Genomic DNA, 14,766 nt, shown 5'->3' with positions numbered 1-14,766 from the left:
ATAGACCTTTCGATTTCACAAGCCTCATATTTCCGGCCTTCTCGGCCTTCAAGGACGCAGCCCAAGTAGACAGTGAAGGCTGCGTCCTCCAGGGCTGCAGACCCTGAATTGGGATACAGCCATAGTGTGTGCTCACCTTTGCTCGTTCTCGTCCGTCTGCGTATCATTCTGTGTGTCATCCCACATGTTCTAACAACGTTTCATGGTTTCAGGTTTATTTAGTTAGTTTTCCTGGTTTAGGTCTTTCTTATTTTCTTTCTTTGCCATGTCTGCTTCTGTTTGTATTATCACCGTTTGAAAATAAAGCTCACTCACAGTAATGCCAGTGACTGCACTTGGGTCCATCTCTTATAACTTCACACATCTGCCGCTGCAGCCGTGACAGGATGTATTTGTTTAAAAGCCCGCCTTCCATTTCCCACATTTCATTTCCTGTTTCTTTTCTACAGTTTCGCTGTTTTTTTACATTTATTTTATCACTCCTCTCTATCACTACAGGGAGTGCAGAATTATTAGGCAAATGAGTATTTTGTCCACATCACCCTCTTCATGCATGTTGTCTTACTCCAAGCTGTATAGGCTCGAAAGCCTACTACCAATTAAGCATATTAGGTGATGTGCATCTCTGTAATGAGAAGGGGTGTGGTCTAATGACATCAACACCCTATATCAGGTGTGCATAATTATTAGGCAACTTTCTTTCCTTTGGCAAAATGGGTCAAAAGAAGGACTTGACAGGCTCAGAAAAGTCAAAAATAGTGAGATATCTTGCAGAGGGATGCAGCAGTCTCAAAATTGCAAAGCTTCTGAAGCGTGATCATCGAACAATCAAGCGTTTCATTCAAAATAGTCAACAGGGTCGCAAGAAGCGTGTGGAAAAACCAAGGCGCAAAATAATTGCCCATGAACTGAGAAAAGTCAAGCGTGCAGCTGCCAAGATGCCACTTGCCACCAGTTTGGCCATATTTCAGAGCTGCAACATCACTGGAGTGCCCAAAAGCACAAGGTGTGCAATACTCAGAGACATGGCCAAGGTAAGAAAGGCTGAAAGACGACCACCACTGAACAAGACACACAAGCTGAAACGTCAAGACTGGGCCAAGAAATATCTCAAGACTGGTTTTTCTAAGGTTTTATGGACTGATGAAATGAGAGTGAGTCTTGATGGGCCAGATGGATGGGCCCGTGGCTGGATTGGTAAAGGGCAGAGAGCTCCAGTCCGACTCAGACGCCAGCAAGGTGGAGGTGGAGTACTGGTTTGGGCTGGTATCATCAAAGATGAGCTTGTGGGGCCTTTTCGGGTTGAGGATGGAGTCAAGCTCAACTCCCAGTCCTACTGCCAGTTTCTGGAAGACACCTTCTTCAAGCAGTGGTACAGGAAGAAGTCTGCATCCTTCAAGAAAAACATGATTTTCATGCAGGACAATGATCCATCACACGCGTCCAAGTACTCCACAGCATGGCTGGCAAGAAAGGGTATAAAAGAAGAAAAACTAATGACATGGCCTCCTTGTTCACCTGATCTGAACCCCATTGAGAACCTGTGGTCCATCATCAAATGTGAGATTTACAAGGAGGGAAAACAGTACACCTCTCTGAACAGTGTCTGGGAGGCTGTGGTTGCTGCTGCACACAATGTTGATGGTGAACAGATCAAAACACTGACAGAATCCATGGATGGCAGGCTTTTGAGTGTCCTTGCAAAGAAAGGTGGCTATATTGGTCGCTGATTTGTTTTTGTTTTGTTTTTGAATGTCAGAAATGTATATTTGTGAATGTGGAGATGTTATATTGGTTTCACTGGTAAAAATAAATAATTGAACTGGGTATATATTTGTTTTTTGTTAAGTTGCCTAATAATTATGCACAGTAATAGTCACCTGCACACACAGATATCCCCCTAAAATAGCTAAAACTAAACACAAACTAAAAATTACTTCCAAAAACATTCAGCTTTGATATTAATGAGTTTTTTGGGTTCATTGAGAACATGGTTGTTGTTCAATAATACAATTATTCCTCAAAAATACAACTTGCCTAATAATTCTGCACTCCCTGTACTTATTTCATCTTATAGGGACAGGAAATGCTGCTGTCACTTTCAGGGACCATTTAACAGTCACCATAGCCATATTTACTCTTCTCATAAATGTATTTCCAGTTTCAAGTCATCAGTTGGAAAAAGCTACTTTATATTAGATTATTATCTAAACATTTGAGCCCAGCACCCTACTGACATAAACTAATTATAGAGAAACAAATAAATGGTAAATGGCTTGCATTTGTGTAGCGTTTTACTTAGTCCCTAAGGACCCCAAAGTGCTTTACACTACATTCAGTCATCCACCCATTCACACACTGGTGATGACAAGCTACATTGTAGCCACAACTGCCCTGGGGCGCACTGACAGAGGCGAGGCTGCCGGACACTGGCGCCACCAGGGCCTCTGACCACTAGTATTTAGTATCTTGCCCAAGGATATTTGGCATGCAGCTAGGAGGCAGCCTGGGATTGAACCACTGACCTTCTGATTAGTGCCTGACTTGCTCTGCCACCTGAGCTACAGCCACCCCAAATAATTTTCCTTTGGTATCCATGACTTTTTGCAAATTATCTAACTAACTGTTTTTTCTAATAGTGTGATTAAATTTTGATGTAGTCCACTGATAGAAGAATGCAGGGCACAAGTTATCTTATCTCAAAAACATGATTTTAAACAGTGATATGAGTGAACATCATTACTTTCAGCAAAGATCATGTCGAATGAATTAAGACCACAGCGTACAGCAGAACACGTGTGTTTGTAAGCCTGTAATACTGAGGTCAAACAATTCAGAGCATGTCGAAATCATAGAGCTCAGGGAAGAAACATGCCTGCGGTCTTCTTTGTACCACTCAAAATCTGCCCTTGGGACAGCAGAGGCTTCACATTGCAGAATTCCTTTTTGTCCAACTGAAGTGCCTGTACTCCTCGCTTTAGAAATGAAGGGAGGATCTGGAAAACAAAAAAATACCAGTCATATGTTTTCATATGACTGTTTCTTCAAATTGAAATTGTGCCCTCAACTGTCCTCACTCAGTGTTAGTTTAACTCTGCACCCTCCCACCCTTTGATGTCCTATATAGCCTGAGTGTGATAGCCTGGCCCTTACAGTTGACGGTGACTTGCACTGTCCTGACATCCGGGCTTGAGATGTCATTAGATGCAATGCATTCATAAGATCCCGACTGTTCTTTGGTGATGGCTGTGAGCATCAGGTGCTCCCCCTCTGTCACAAATTTATGGGTGCCTGTAGAGAAAGAAACAAAGCAAAAGAAAAAAAACAGTGCATGAGTTAATGTTTCAATTCAATTCGATTAGCTCTATGACATATGATCCTGTACTCATTTCAGAAGAAAAAAACCAGTCTGCTGCTGTGGACCTGACCAAAAAAGTTAAACAGCTTTGGTAGGCAGCAGCCGAGGGCAAGTCGACCCTCTGACCACCACCAGTAGGCAACGGGTGAAGTATCTTGCCCAAGGACACAACGACCAAGACTGTCCAAGCCGGGGCTTGAACCGGCAACCTTCCGATTACAAGGCGAACTCCCAACTCTTGAGCCACGCTCGAGGTTATAGGTATGTATATGTTTTTGTATATGTATATGTTTTTCTCTAAATATGTAAACAAGATGACTGACCCAATGCAACACAGCCAAGATTACCAGCTCAGATAATCAGTTAATAATGCAAATATGACATAGTAATATGGTAATCCAGTTGCAGAAACTAATGTTTGCATCATGTTTTGAAAAGATATTATAGGATAATGGTAAATTTTCAAATGGTCTGTTGCAACTTAACAGATTGAACAAACTTGTGATTATCCTTGTTAAAAAACTTAATTAAAGAAAAAAGAACCCAGAAACAGGAAAGCCCTCTTTTTCTCTCAAACATCTCCAGATGGCAGACAGCTCAGGGCATGCACTCAATACACAAAGAAAATACACTAATTGCACTGAAACAAGCCCACTTGAGGAACACCATAAATTACCCCTGACACCAACAATGTTAAAAGCATGTTTTCATGGCAGAGAGAGAGACTTTAAGCCACTGCTGTGTGGGTGGGAAAATGGATAGGAGCACTAATCCCAATCAGTAGAAATGTCAATCTAGCAATATCACAACATTAGCATAATGCCATTATGTTTTTTTAATCCTCAGCTGCAGACACTGCTGCAGCTGGCAGGGGATTCAGTAAAAAGGTTGAGGGCTAGGGATAATCAGCTTCTTGCATGAAACCAGGGAACTGCGAACTCAGGTAATTAACATTTTCATCAACTGTAACTATGTAGATTAGTGACAAAATGCTGTTGAGTTACTAGTTAGAACTATCTGAGATCTCAATGATGGAAAGATGGAAAACAAGTGCCACCCATTGGAGGGTAACTACAAATGTGAACTCAGTTCTTGATTTGTGTAATTAATTATGTAATCTATGTTTTCCATTTTCATGCAAACTATAAATTCAAGGAAATATGACTCTAATTAACATAAATGGTTAAAATTGCTGAAATGCTGATGATTTTCCTGTGATTCTTGCTAAGGAAATTCCAGCACTGTTTGCATAGAATAAAATGTTTGTGCGCTGTAGAGTTCTTTGGGAATTCAAGGAGAATAAAAAAAAGCTCTGCATAAATACCAGTCCTTATCCCCTTTTGCATCACATATTTCTCTATGCGGGAAAAAGCTTAGGTATTCTATGTGATCACTAAATCTAAGTTAATAATAAGGTGGACAATATATATATTTTTTAAAAATGTTACTAAACTACTTTGGGGATTCAACATTTTTGTTTATACTAAAGTGGTTAAATTTAAATCAGTCTGGCAAGTTGTATCCAAATTTCTAAATGTAAATAATATTTGTGGCCAAATCAGCAAAATAGTATCACCACACTGTGCTTTATTATTGTTAAAAGCCTAAATTTTGCTTAAAGCATCTAATAAAAAAAACATAGATGCATGTTACTTCTTTTTTGTTGTGTTTTTGTTTTTTTGTGTTAGGTTTTATAGAACGATTCTTATTTCGTGTTTAAGACTTTTCAGAACTGTGTTTGAATGAGTGTCTCTGTGTGTATGTGCATGTTTATTCTTACAGCACTGTAAGCAGCCACATGTCTCCACAGCACATAATTCATACACATTTGAGAAACAATTTAGCCTCTGACACCATCACAATACACTGAGATTAAAAGTAAGTTATTTTTTCATTATTACAGAGCCAAAAAACAATACTATACTGAAAGTGCAAGATAATGACAAGACACGGCTCCAGTTCAAGTGTTAGAATTTGAATGTCAGTTTAAATCACACAGCTGAATGAAAATAAAAGAGTCATAATCATTATGTATTAATCAGATTATATAAATATAAAAACAATCACCATTAACACCAACTCCCACATCACTGGTCACATTTCCAGCACAGCATCAGTGTCAGTGTACCATGACTGGATCACTAATAAGAGTCATTAAAGTACGAGACGGAAGCTGAGTATCTGAAAGCACTCAGTGGAGCACTGTTGTAATATTAGCTATTAGCTTAAGGAGCTCTGCTGTCTAGACACCACTCTGTGCAGTTTTAGTAAAAAGATTACAGTAGACCAGTTAGTTAAGATGGTATGGTACCCAGTGTTGGGGAGTAAAGGAATACATGTACCGCTGTTACGTATTTAAAATAAAATACCCATAACACCCCTAGTTGCATAATGATATGAAGAAATATTTTTAAAAATTATTCAAACAATTATTTAATATGAAGGCAGTAGACAGAGTGTTACAGGCATAGCCCTAAAGAATGTAGCCTCATGGGCAGTGTAGTCCGTGCTTCAGGGAGAATGGACTGCCATATCCTTTTTGGCTGTGGTTAAGGAGCTATTGATTGGAGATTGGTGGTTCGATCCTTGGCTTCCACAGTCTGCATGCCAAATATCCTTGGGCAAGATACTAACCCCAAGTTGCCCTCCGATGTGTGAATGTTGGTTAGTTTGAAACAGTTTGAAACTGTGGCGGGCAGAGCGGCCCAAGTGTTTAAAAGTAGCAGACACACGGAAAGAAGAAACCCATGAAAACATGGCAGAGCCAGGATGAACACCCTTGGCCTCATATACAAAGAATGTTTCGCATAAAAGCAGTACAAAAGAACAGCTATGTCTTCAGTGTCGGTGTCTTCAGTGAGAGCCAAAACAAAGGAACTTTTCAGAGTGAAACAACTCGGCTCGTGTAACCTGAGGAAACGGCAAGTTTTCTCTAAATATCTTTTTAGCTGTGGTTAGCTGGATGTCAGTCTTATGTTACAGCAGCTGTGTCGAGCTCGAGCTGCGAGTCATATTTTCGGCGCTACATTGTAGTGAGATAAGTTTGTGGGTGTTTTGTGCAGCTTCAGCTGTCCTTTTAACTGTTCGCTAGTTAGCTAGCGTGAGCTATAAGCTAACAGCTAGCCTGGTTAATGATGCTAGAGTTCAACGCGCATGCAAACAGGTCGTCTCTACTGCTTTAACTGTTAAAAAAGAAGGCAATGCTGCGGCTGACAGGATTTATTGTGTGAAAAAGCAGCTTGTTTAGTTTAAACAGTCTGCATTAAGCTGGGCAAACACTACGATTTTTTTCAGCTGCGTTTTCAGCTCCTGCTCAAACTGTACAATTGAATCGCAGGGGTTAGAAGTTCATAGGTCACGATGCAGGGTCTCGGCCTGATGCGACCTGAGTGCTCAAACTGTGCGTCCATAACATGAAGCTTATCATACAAAATCTGTCTCTCGCTCTCCCTCTCTCTGTCTTACAGACACACACACACACCACCACCATCAACTTTGCTAAATTACTAATGGAAAACATTGACCAGGCAGCTGCAATTGAGCAGCAGTGTTCATCCAACTCTTTTTATGGTTGTTGTAGTCGTCACAATTTTGTGAGGCCACATTGAAAAGCCTCTTATATGGAAGCATAGTACGGAAGCGTAGAGCTGCCACCCAGGCAAAAGAAAAATAGAAAAGTATATTGTTAGAACAATATACTTTTCATGTTAGTACAATATACCTTTCACGTTTGAACAATATAATATCACGTTATTACAATATACATAATTATCACGTTCGTACAATATAACTCTTATATAGGCTACATCACAGCTCCAGTCACGGCTTCCATCACTGTCTTTCTCGTCTTTTCCCAGAATAACAGCCAAACAGGAGGATCCATTGTCTAGCACTGCTTAGCCTTCACGCATTCTTATTTTAATCTTAATCTGGAATTCATTGCAAACTGTTTGTGCGGGATATGAATGACATGATTTAGTTTTTCTACAAGAGTTAGTAAAAAACATCACCAGTGTGATCAAATCTTCTTGCCAAACATCTGCAGCTTGGCAGTGCATACATGGTAAATGGACTGATTCTTATATAGCGCTTCTCTACTCTCTTGGAGTACTCAAAGCGCTGTATACAACATGCCACATTCACCCAATCACACCCATTCTTACAAGCACTTTATCTATACTTAGTGCTATCTAACTACATTCACACACATTCATACTCCGATGGATGCATCGGAGAGCAACTTGGGGTTAGTATTAGTGATGGGATTTCCGGCTCTTTTTAGAGAACCGGCTCTTTCGGTTCGGCTCACTAAAAAGAGCCGGCTCTTTCGGCTCCGAACCGGCTCTTCAGGTTGTTTTGTTGCTTTAATTTATTTATTATTAACAGTATTATAAAATTATGCACAAAAGGAATTACTAACGTAAAAAAAGTGGTTTTATTTATATATGTTTATATATAAATATATGCGGTGGTCCCTAGAGACAAAACACGTACAAACTCCAAGACACATTTCTAGCATGAACTGAACTTCCAAAGCAGAGCTACTAGATCACTTAAATTACACAATTGAAAGCATGTGTGTATTGTTTGTGTATTTATACACAGGCACTCATATATATTCAAATAATTTAAAAAAAAATGTTCATTTACCTGTTACTACCACACAACAAATCCAGTCATTGGTACTTGCTGGCTTGTGTAGCCACTCGGTAACAAAAGTTCAACACTGCCCCCAGCATCCTGGAGCACTTCTGTTGTCTTTTGTACGTGTTTTGAGTTTTTATGTGCTTCTGAGTTTTTACGTGTTTTGGAGTTTGTATGTGTTTTTACGTGTTTTGGAGTTTGTACGTGTTTTTACGTGTTTTAGAGTTTTTACGTGTTTTGGAGTTTGTACATGCTTCCGAGTTCATACGTGATTTGAAGTTTGTATGTGCTTTATCTCTAGGGGCCACCGTAAATATACTTTTATTTATTCACTCCACATAAAATGTAATAAATAAATCATATAATACAAAAATCAACTATTCACATTTCAACTTTTAACTATTTAAATTTTCAGCTTTTTCCTTTTACAAATTTAAAGTGAAACAACACAAAACACTGCAAACCACAACACAATTAAATATAAATTAAAATATGAAAACAAAAAGAAACATGCACATTCTCTGTCAAATGGACCTGCATGAATAAACTTTCTGAATCCTTTATCATCTGCAACTGAAAATAGTTGTGGATGATTACTATATCTTTCTAATGTGACGTTGTTGTCCCTGGCTCTCTTTCTCTCTCTCCCCCTCTGGATCTGTTCCTGTGCTACTGAGTGTAACTACTGCCCCTCCCCCCTCTGCCCAGCGTAAAGCACAAGGCTCGCATGCTGAGTGAAGCAGAAAAAAAGTGCGAGAGAGAGGGTGAGAGAAAGAAAAAAAAAAAAACACACGTGACGGCTCGCGATAAGGAGCCGGCTCGCGTCGTTCACGTCAAAGAGCCGGCTCTAAGAGCCATTTCGTTCGCGAACGACCTATCACTAGTTAGTATCTTGCCCAAGGATACCTGACATGCAGACTGGAGGAGCCAAGGATCAAACCACTAACCTTCCGATCAGTAGGTGACCTGCTTTACCTCCTGAGCTACAGCCACCCTGAAACATATATATATGTGCTGTATATATATATATATCTATATATATACAGCACATGAAAGGTACCTCTCCAGTTCCCCTGCTTCTGGCTTTCCTGACCCCATGGATCCATCATTTTAGTCGGTTAGGCTGCTGTTTGTGCTGGTCTCATTCAGCTCGGAGTCTAGGTGATGTCTGATGAAGTTGAGACCTGTGGAAAGATGTATGGTTTTCAAAAGAATTAGGTCTGGTCATTATAGTGCTGTGTATATATATATATATATATAAATATTTCTTTATTTTTGTTTATATATATATATATATATATATATATATATATATATATACACACACAGCACTATAATGACCAGACCTAATTCTTTTGAAAACCATACATCTTTCCACAGACATTTCAAACAGTTACTCGCTACTTGAGTAGTCTTTTCACCAAGTACTTCTTTACTCTTACTTGAGTAACATTTTTGAAGACTACTTTTCACTTTTACTTGAGTAATAATATTTTAAAGTAATGCTACTCTTACTTGAGTACAATTTTTGGATACTCGACCCACCTCTGCTCGCTAACAAAGTTGACCCAGACAACAAAGTAAAGCTAGTTTTCGGCTACGAGCCCAACACGGAACCCGACGTATTAGCCAGAGGTCCCTTTACGGTTTTTCCGCCTTTGCAGTTCGGAGCCACGACCTGTTTCATATATGCGTGGAATAGTTTTCTATACAAGATCGCTGCAAAAAGTGCCTTACCTAATTTCCACCCTACTGTTACTCTTTTTATATTAAGATTTAAAAATCTAGTTCGTACTGGTATGGCAAGTATCGGGGTGATCGTGGCTCAAGAGTTGGGAGTTTGCCTTGTAATCGGAAGGTTGCCGGTTCGAGCCCCGGCTTGGACAGTCTCGGTCGTTGTGTCCTTGGGCAAGACACTTCACCCATCTTTATAGATGACACAATTTTGTACGGCCAAAACACATTTTGTCAGTGTTTTAGTTGGGGTACAACAGCACACATCTTGAAAGAGAAGGAAGAAGAAAAAACGCGTCTCCCAATAGGACGCAAACATTTCATTCTTTTTCACAACACACAGCGAACAGCTTTATCTTATGTTTGATAAAGTAGCCTCATAAAATGGGAACTGACCTAAAAAATTCTGAAAGAAATCAATAACTGAATTCCTGGTAAAGTAACTGACTTTCTTCTTAAACGAATACTGCACAGTTTGAAATATTATGTGTTATAGTACAGAGTACAGAGTATTCAGTAAGAAGCGTAACCTGCCACAGCTTTTAATACACTGTTCATAAAAACTTAAGGAACACTTTTAAAAGAGAGGGTTTTTTTTATTGTTTTTTTATTGTTTTGTTTTTTTACAAATTCTGGATTTGGCTAGGGTCAGTCTCACTTGCTGGTAGCATGAGGTAATGTCTACAGAAGTTGCACACATAGTCCGAGTTCCCCAGAATGGCACATCAATGTGTACCATTGCCAGAACGTTTGCTATGCCTTCCAGAACACTCTCAAGAACATGGAGAAGATTGCAGGAGACAGGCAATAAACTATGAGAGCTGGTCTCGGATCTTTTGTGCAAGGAGGAACAGGATGTGGTACTGTTCTTTCAAACAAGCCATCTGCTGACTTGAGATGAAATGCATCTGTGGATAGATTCAAAAACAGACTCAAAACCTTTCTTTTCACAAAGGCCTACATGTTTTGTTTTGCTTTATGTCTTCATTTTCTGTGTTAAGCACACTGATTTTCATGTATTGAAAGATGCTATATAAATAAAATTGTCATTCTCTTTGGCCTTCTCAAAATGACCTCCAGCAGGCCACTGGTATGTGTGTCTTTGACCAAACACACAGAAAAAGAGTTCATGAGGGTGGCCTGAGGGCCCAGCATCCTCTAGTGAGCTCTGTGCTCACTGTTTGACATTGTGAAGCCACATTTTACCTGAATGGTGCACAGTGCTTTTCAAAGATGACAGCAGATTTTGATGTGATAGACGTAAAAGGGTCTGGAGAAGCCATGGAGAATTTTATAAATGATGTGACATCATTCAGCGTGACTGGTTTGGTGGTGGGTCAGTGTTTGTCTAAGTAAGTGATGGTCTAAGTAAGAATATCCATGGAGGGATGCAGAGACCTCTATAGGCTACACAATCACTCCCTGACTGCTGTTAGGGTTCCAGATGAATTCCTTGGACCCATTGCATTAATTCGTTTTTAATTTTTTAATTTTTATTAATCATAATTCACTCACTGGGCCCACGTCCTCATTTGAGGTTTGACAGCGGTTTAGTAGATAAAGGTGAATGGCTTGGACATGAATTGAGCTGCAGTTTAGGGAAGGCTTCGAAGGGGACTGGCAGTGGCTCATAGGCCTGGCAGATCCCCATGTACTAAATAGAAGAGAAGTAGTTAAAGAATTGAAAAGGGGAGGGAGGTTGTAGCACATAAATGAGAACAAACAGCAGAACTGGGTGAACCTATATACATGATAACCGGAAAGAGCGTGTTTGAAGGCGTGGTCCCGATCCTGAAATTAGATACTTTATCTCCAATAAACGTAATTTAATGTGTAAAAATCACACAGCAGCATCTAAACTGTCCTTTTCACATCCATAATAGCTGACGTATTTCAGAATACACAGTTTGTGTATGTGTCTGCTGTGGTAGATTGGTTTGGTGATTCTTTAGAGACCAGGGTTGTTGGACAGGAAGTTACTTGCCTGAAAAAAGTATGAATACCTGGTGTCTGTGTTGATAGCAGGCAATTCAAAAGTTTAATGGTTTCTAATGGAGTCAAACTATCACAGAGTCAGGTGGTCAAAGCTGAATTCTATACTCAGCAGAGAGTACTTGAAAGGTTCTATGGTCCATTTGACAGCTAGACTCTCGAGCTGCCCCACTGAGAATGGTGTCTCCCTCAGGACCACTTTCCTGCTGATACCAGTCAATAGCCTTTCTCTTTCCTCTCACCTCGCCATCACATTCCACCAGTACCTCTGCCTGAGGCATTAGTCTAAGTGTTAAAGGGTGCACTAAAGTTTTGTTGTATCTGCCATTGTTTTTATCTGTTTTGATGGCCACCTTCACTTTTCTCTCATTGTTTCCCCTGCTCACTGCTAAAATATGTAGCAGGTGCCGGTACATCCTGTCACACAGTTAGGTTTTAACGGAGATGACATAGTAAAGGCAAATCCTTTTGCAACACCTTTGTCCTCTACCTTCACTGGAAACAGATTATTACTGGTTATGTAATTAGCTTTTTTTTTTCAATAGAAATGCAGCAGCTGCAATATGTCTGACACCAAATGAAGAGATAAATAGGCTTTTGGGATGCCTGGTGCTCAGGTGGTAAAGCAAGTCACCTACTAACCGAAAGATTGGTGGTTTGATCCCAGTCTGCATGCCGAATATCCTTGGGCATGATACTAATGATGATACCCCATGTTCCTCTCTGATGCATCTACTGAACTATGAATGTGTGTCAGTGTTGGACAGGAGGCACATAGAAACAGCATAGAAAAAAATACTTGTGTTAATGGATGAATGAAGCAAGTTGTTTAAAGTGCTTTAAAAGCAAATTAAGTTGAAGTGTGTGTGTGTGTGTGTGTGTGTGTGTGTGTGTGTGTAAAAGCTATTTGTGCAGAAGAACTGGGCATGATCTGTTCAAATGGTGGTTTGTTACCCTCCAATCCATGCTGTACTGTTATGTCCATGGAATAATGGATTGCTTCACATGCCCCTTGAGTCTCTAACAATTATCACACTCCTGAAGAGTTGCTGTGGTGGCACTAGTCTCATGTATAGTGGATGGAGTGTATTACTGCTGCAGTTTTCTGTTGTTTAATTTTTTTTTTTTTAAGTCTTGTGGGAATGAACTCTAAGTTAAACTTAAGTGAATCTACTTTTTCATATTGCTCATTGTGCTGTTTTGGAGACTTAAAACCTGGAGGTTTGAGGAAAATTAGAAAACTTGAAAATTTGTTAAGATTAGCCATTGCTGTGATTATTGCAAATGTTGCATTTTGCAGATGATGTGACTGTCATTTGCATTTCCACTTCAGACACTGAATGGAGTTGTTCAAGCCCAAAACAGAAGGCTTTCAATAAAAAGGAATAAAACAACTAAAAAAAATCCATCCATTCCATTGTGCTTATCCTTCAGGGTCATGGGGGGCTGGAGCCTATCCCAGCTACCATAGGGCAAGAGGAAGGGTAGACCCTGGACAGGTCACCAGTCCACTGGGCTAACATATATAAAAACAAAAAACAGATGAAGTAATTAAATTACAAGAAAAATAGAAAAAACAAGTCTTTGAAATGTAGCAGTAGTGATAAATAGTGATAGTGATAATAGTGTTGCTGTTTTCACTATGCCTATTTCACATTTGCATTGCCTAACTGTAACAAAGACATAGGAGGGAAAGGCAAAGGAAAAGGCTTATAGTGAGTAGTACATGAGGCTGGACAGTAAGGAAGGACAAAAGGACTATTATTAATTAGGTAGGCAGGACTGACTAGGAGCTGGGGAGGAGTTGCAGTAAAAAAAGGTAGTTGGTCTTGATGACATAGCTATGGAGTTATAGAGATTTAACCATTCCCACTAGAGACCCATGTCCAAAGTGCTTGCTGATAGCGGGTGATATGATTGTTGGGTTTTTCTCTGTATGTATTATTGTAGGGTCTACCTTACAATATACAGCGCCTTGAGGTGACTGTTGCTGTGATTTGGTGCAATATAAATAAAACAAAATTGAATTAAACTGAATTGAAGTAAAAACAACTTGGTTAGTCATTAAAAAATCTGGGGTTAGGTAAAAAAAAAATCTCATGGTTTGTGTTGCCACTTCTTTTAACCTTGTCTGTAGAAAATATGTGCAAACCAAAGAAAATATAGTTCCTACTGAAATACTTTACATTCATAATTCAGAATCAGAAATACTTTATTAATCCCGAAGGAAATTATGCTAATTGTCATGAAAAAACTTGAAAATCTTCATGCATTAACATTTTTTTGCAAAGACATGTTTGAGAAAAATCTTGTTATTCTGAAAGTGGAACAGTTTATTCCTATGCACAGATGTGTACTATTATTGCACATTACATATTGTAATACATTTGTGATAATTGTCCTGTCATGCATACCTTGCACCCACAGATTCTACTGGTATAGAAGTAACCAAGTAGAAATTACAGTCTAAAACACTGCACTGAGGAAAATCACCATCACACACCAACGTCATGTATTCTGCCTTGTTCTTTATCACGTGCTCCTCACTCTCAGTGCAGATCACAATGTCGTCTCAGAACGATATTCCATGAAGACTCCTGCCAGATTTCATCTGGCAGCCTGGCTTGCATGCAAGAAGGGGCTCAGAGTTGATCCCTGATGTAATCCCAATCTGACATGTACCCATCTGTCACTCTTATTGCACACCTCACCATTGTCTCACGTGTCACTGTTGCAATACAACAATACAACACTAGCCTCAGATACATTGCAGTCTATATACTCTATATACAATACCTCATGATGACAAAGTGAAAACAGTCATATATATATATATATATATATATATATATATGATAACCACCACACCACCACGCTACTATATACATATTGTTTATTGGGCAGTACATAATGTTGATTAGAATTATCTGCATCATTATACCATTTCTGGCATTCCTAAGCCTAACTTCCCACACAGAACAGTTAGCCTGTCATGCACCTGAGCTCTGGACTGTTTTTTGTCATTTTAACTTTAAATT

The 14,766-nt window shown here is 39.4% G+C and overlaps 1 protein-coding gene across 2 annotated transcripts in view; it reads right to left on the bottom strand.

Moving 5' to 3' along the window:
- The window catches only part of opcml (opioid binding protein/cell adhesion molecule-like), a 442,688-nt gene that overhangs the window by 14,020 nt on the left and 413,902 nt on the right, over nt 1–14,766 (bottom strand). For both annotated transcript variants that reach the window (XM_086307912.1, XM_086307911.1), the window contains 2 exons: nt 3,154–3,291; nt 2,876–2,996 (listed from right to left, as the gene is read on the bottom strand). In XM_086307912.1, the coding sequence (XP_086164038.1) occupies nt 2,876–2,996; nt 3,154–3,291 (259 nt within the window). The remainder of the gene's footprint in view (nt 1–2,875; nt 2,997–3,153; nt 3,292–14,766) is intronic.

Source organism: Aulonocara sp. 'chitande type north' Nkhata Bay, linkage group LG10, assembly GCF_057382095.1.
Source record: "Aulonocara sp. 'chitande type north' Nkhata Bay isolate Kocher_YH1m ecotype deep benthic linkage group LG10, A_spYH_male_GT1.1, whole genome shotgun sequence".
Taxonomy (NCBI): domain Eukaryota; kingdom Metazoa; phylum Chordata; class Actinopteri; order Cichliformes; family Cichlidae; genus Aulonocara; species Aulonocara sp. 'chitande type north' Nkhata Bay.
This window is presented reverse-complemented; position numbering and strand designations above follow the sequence as displayed.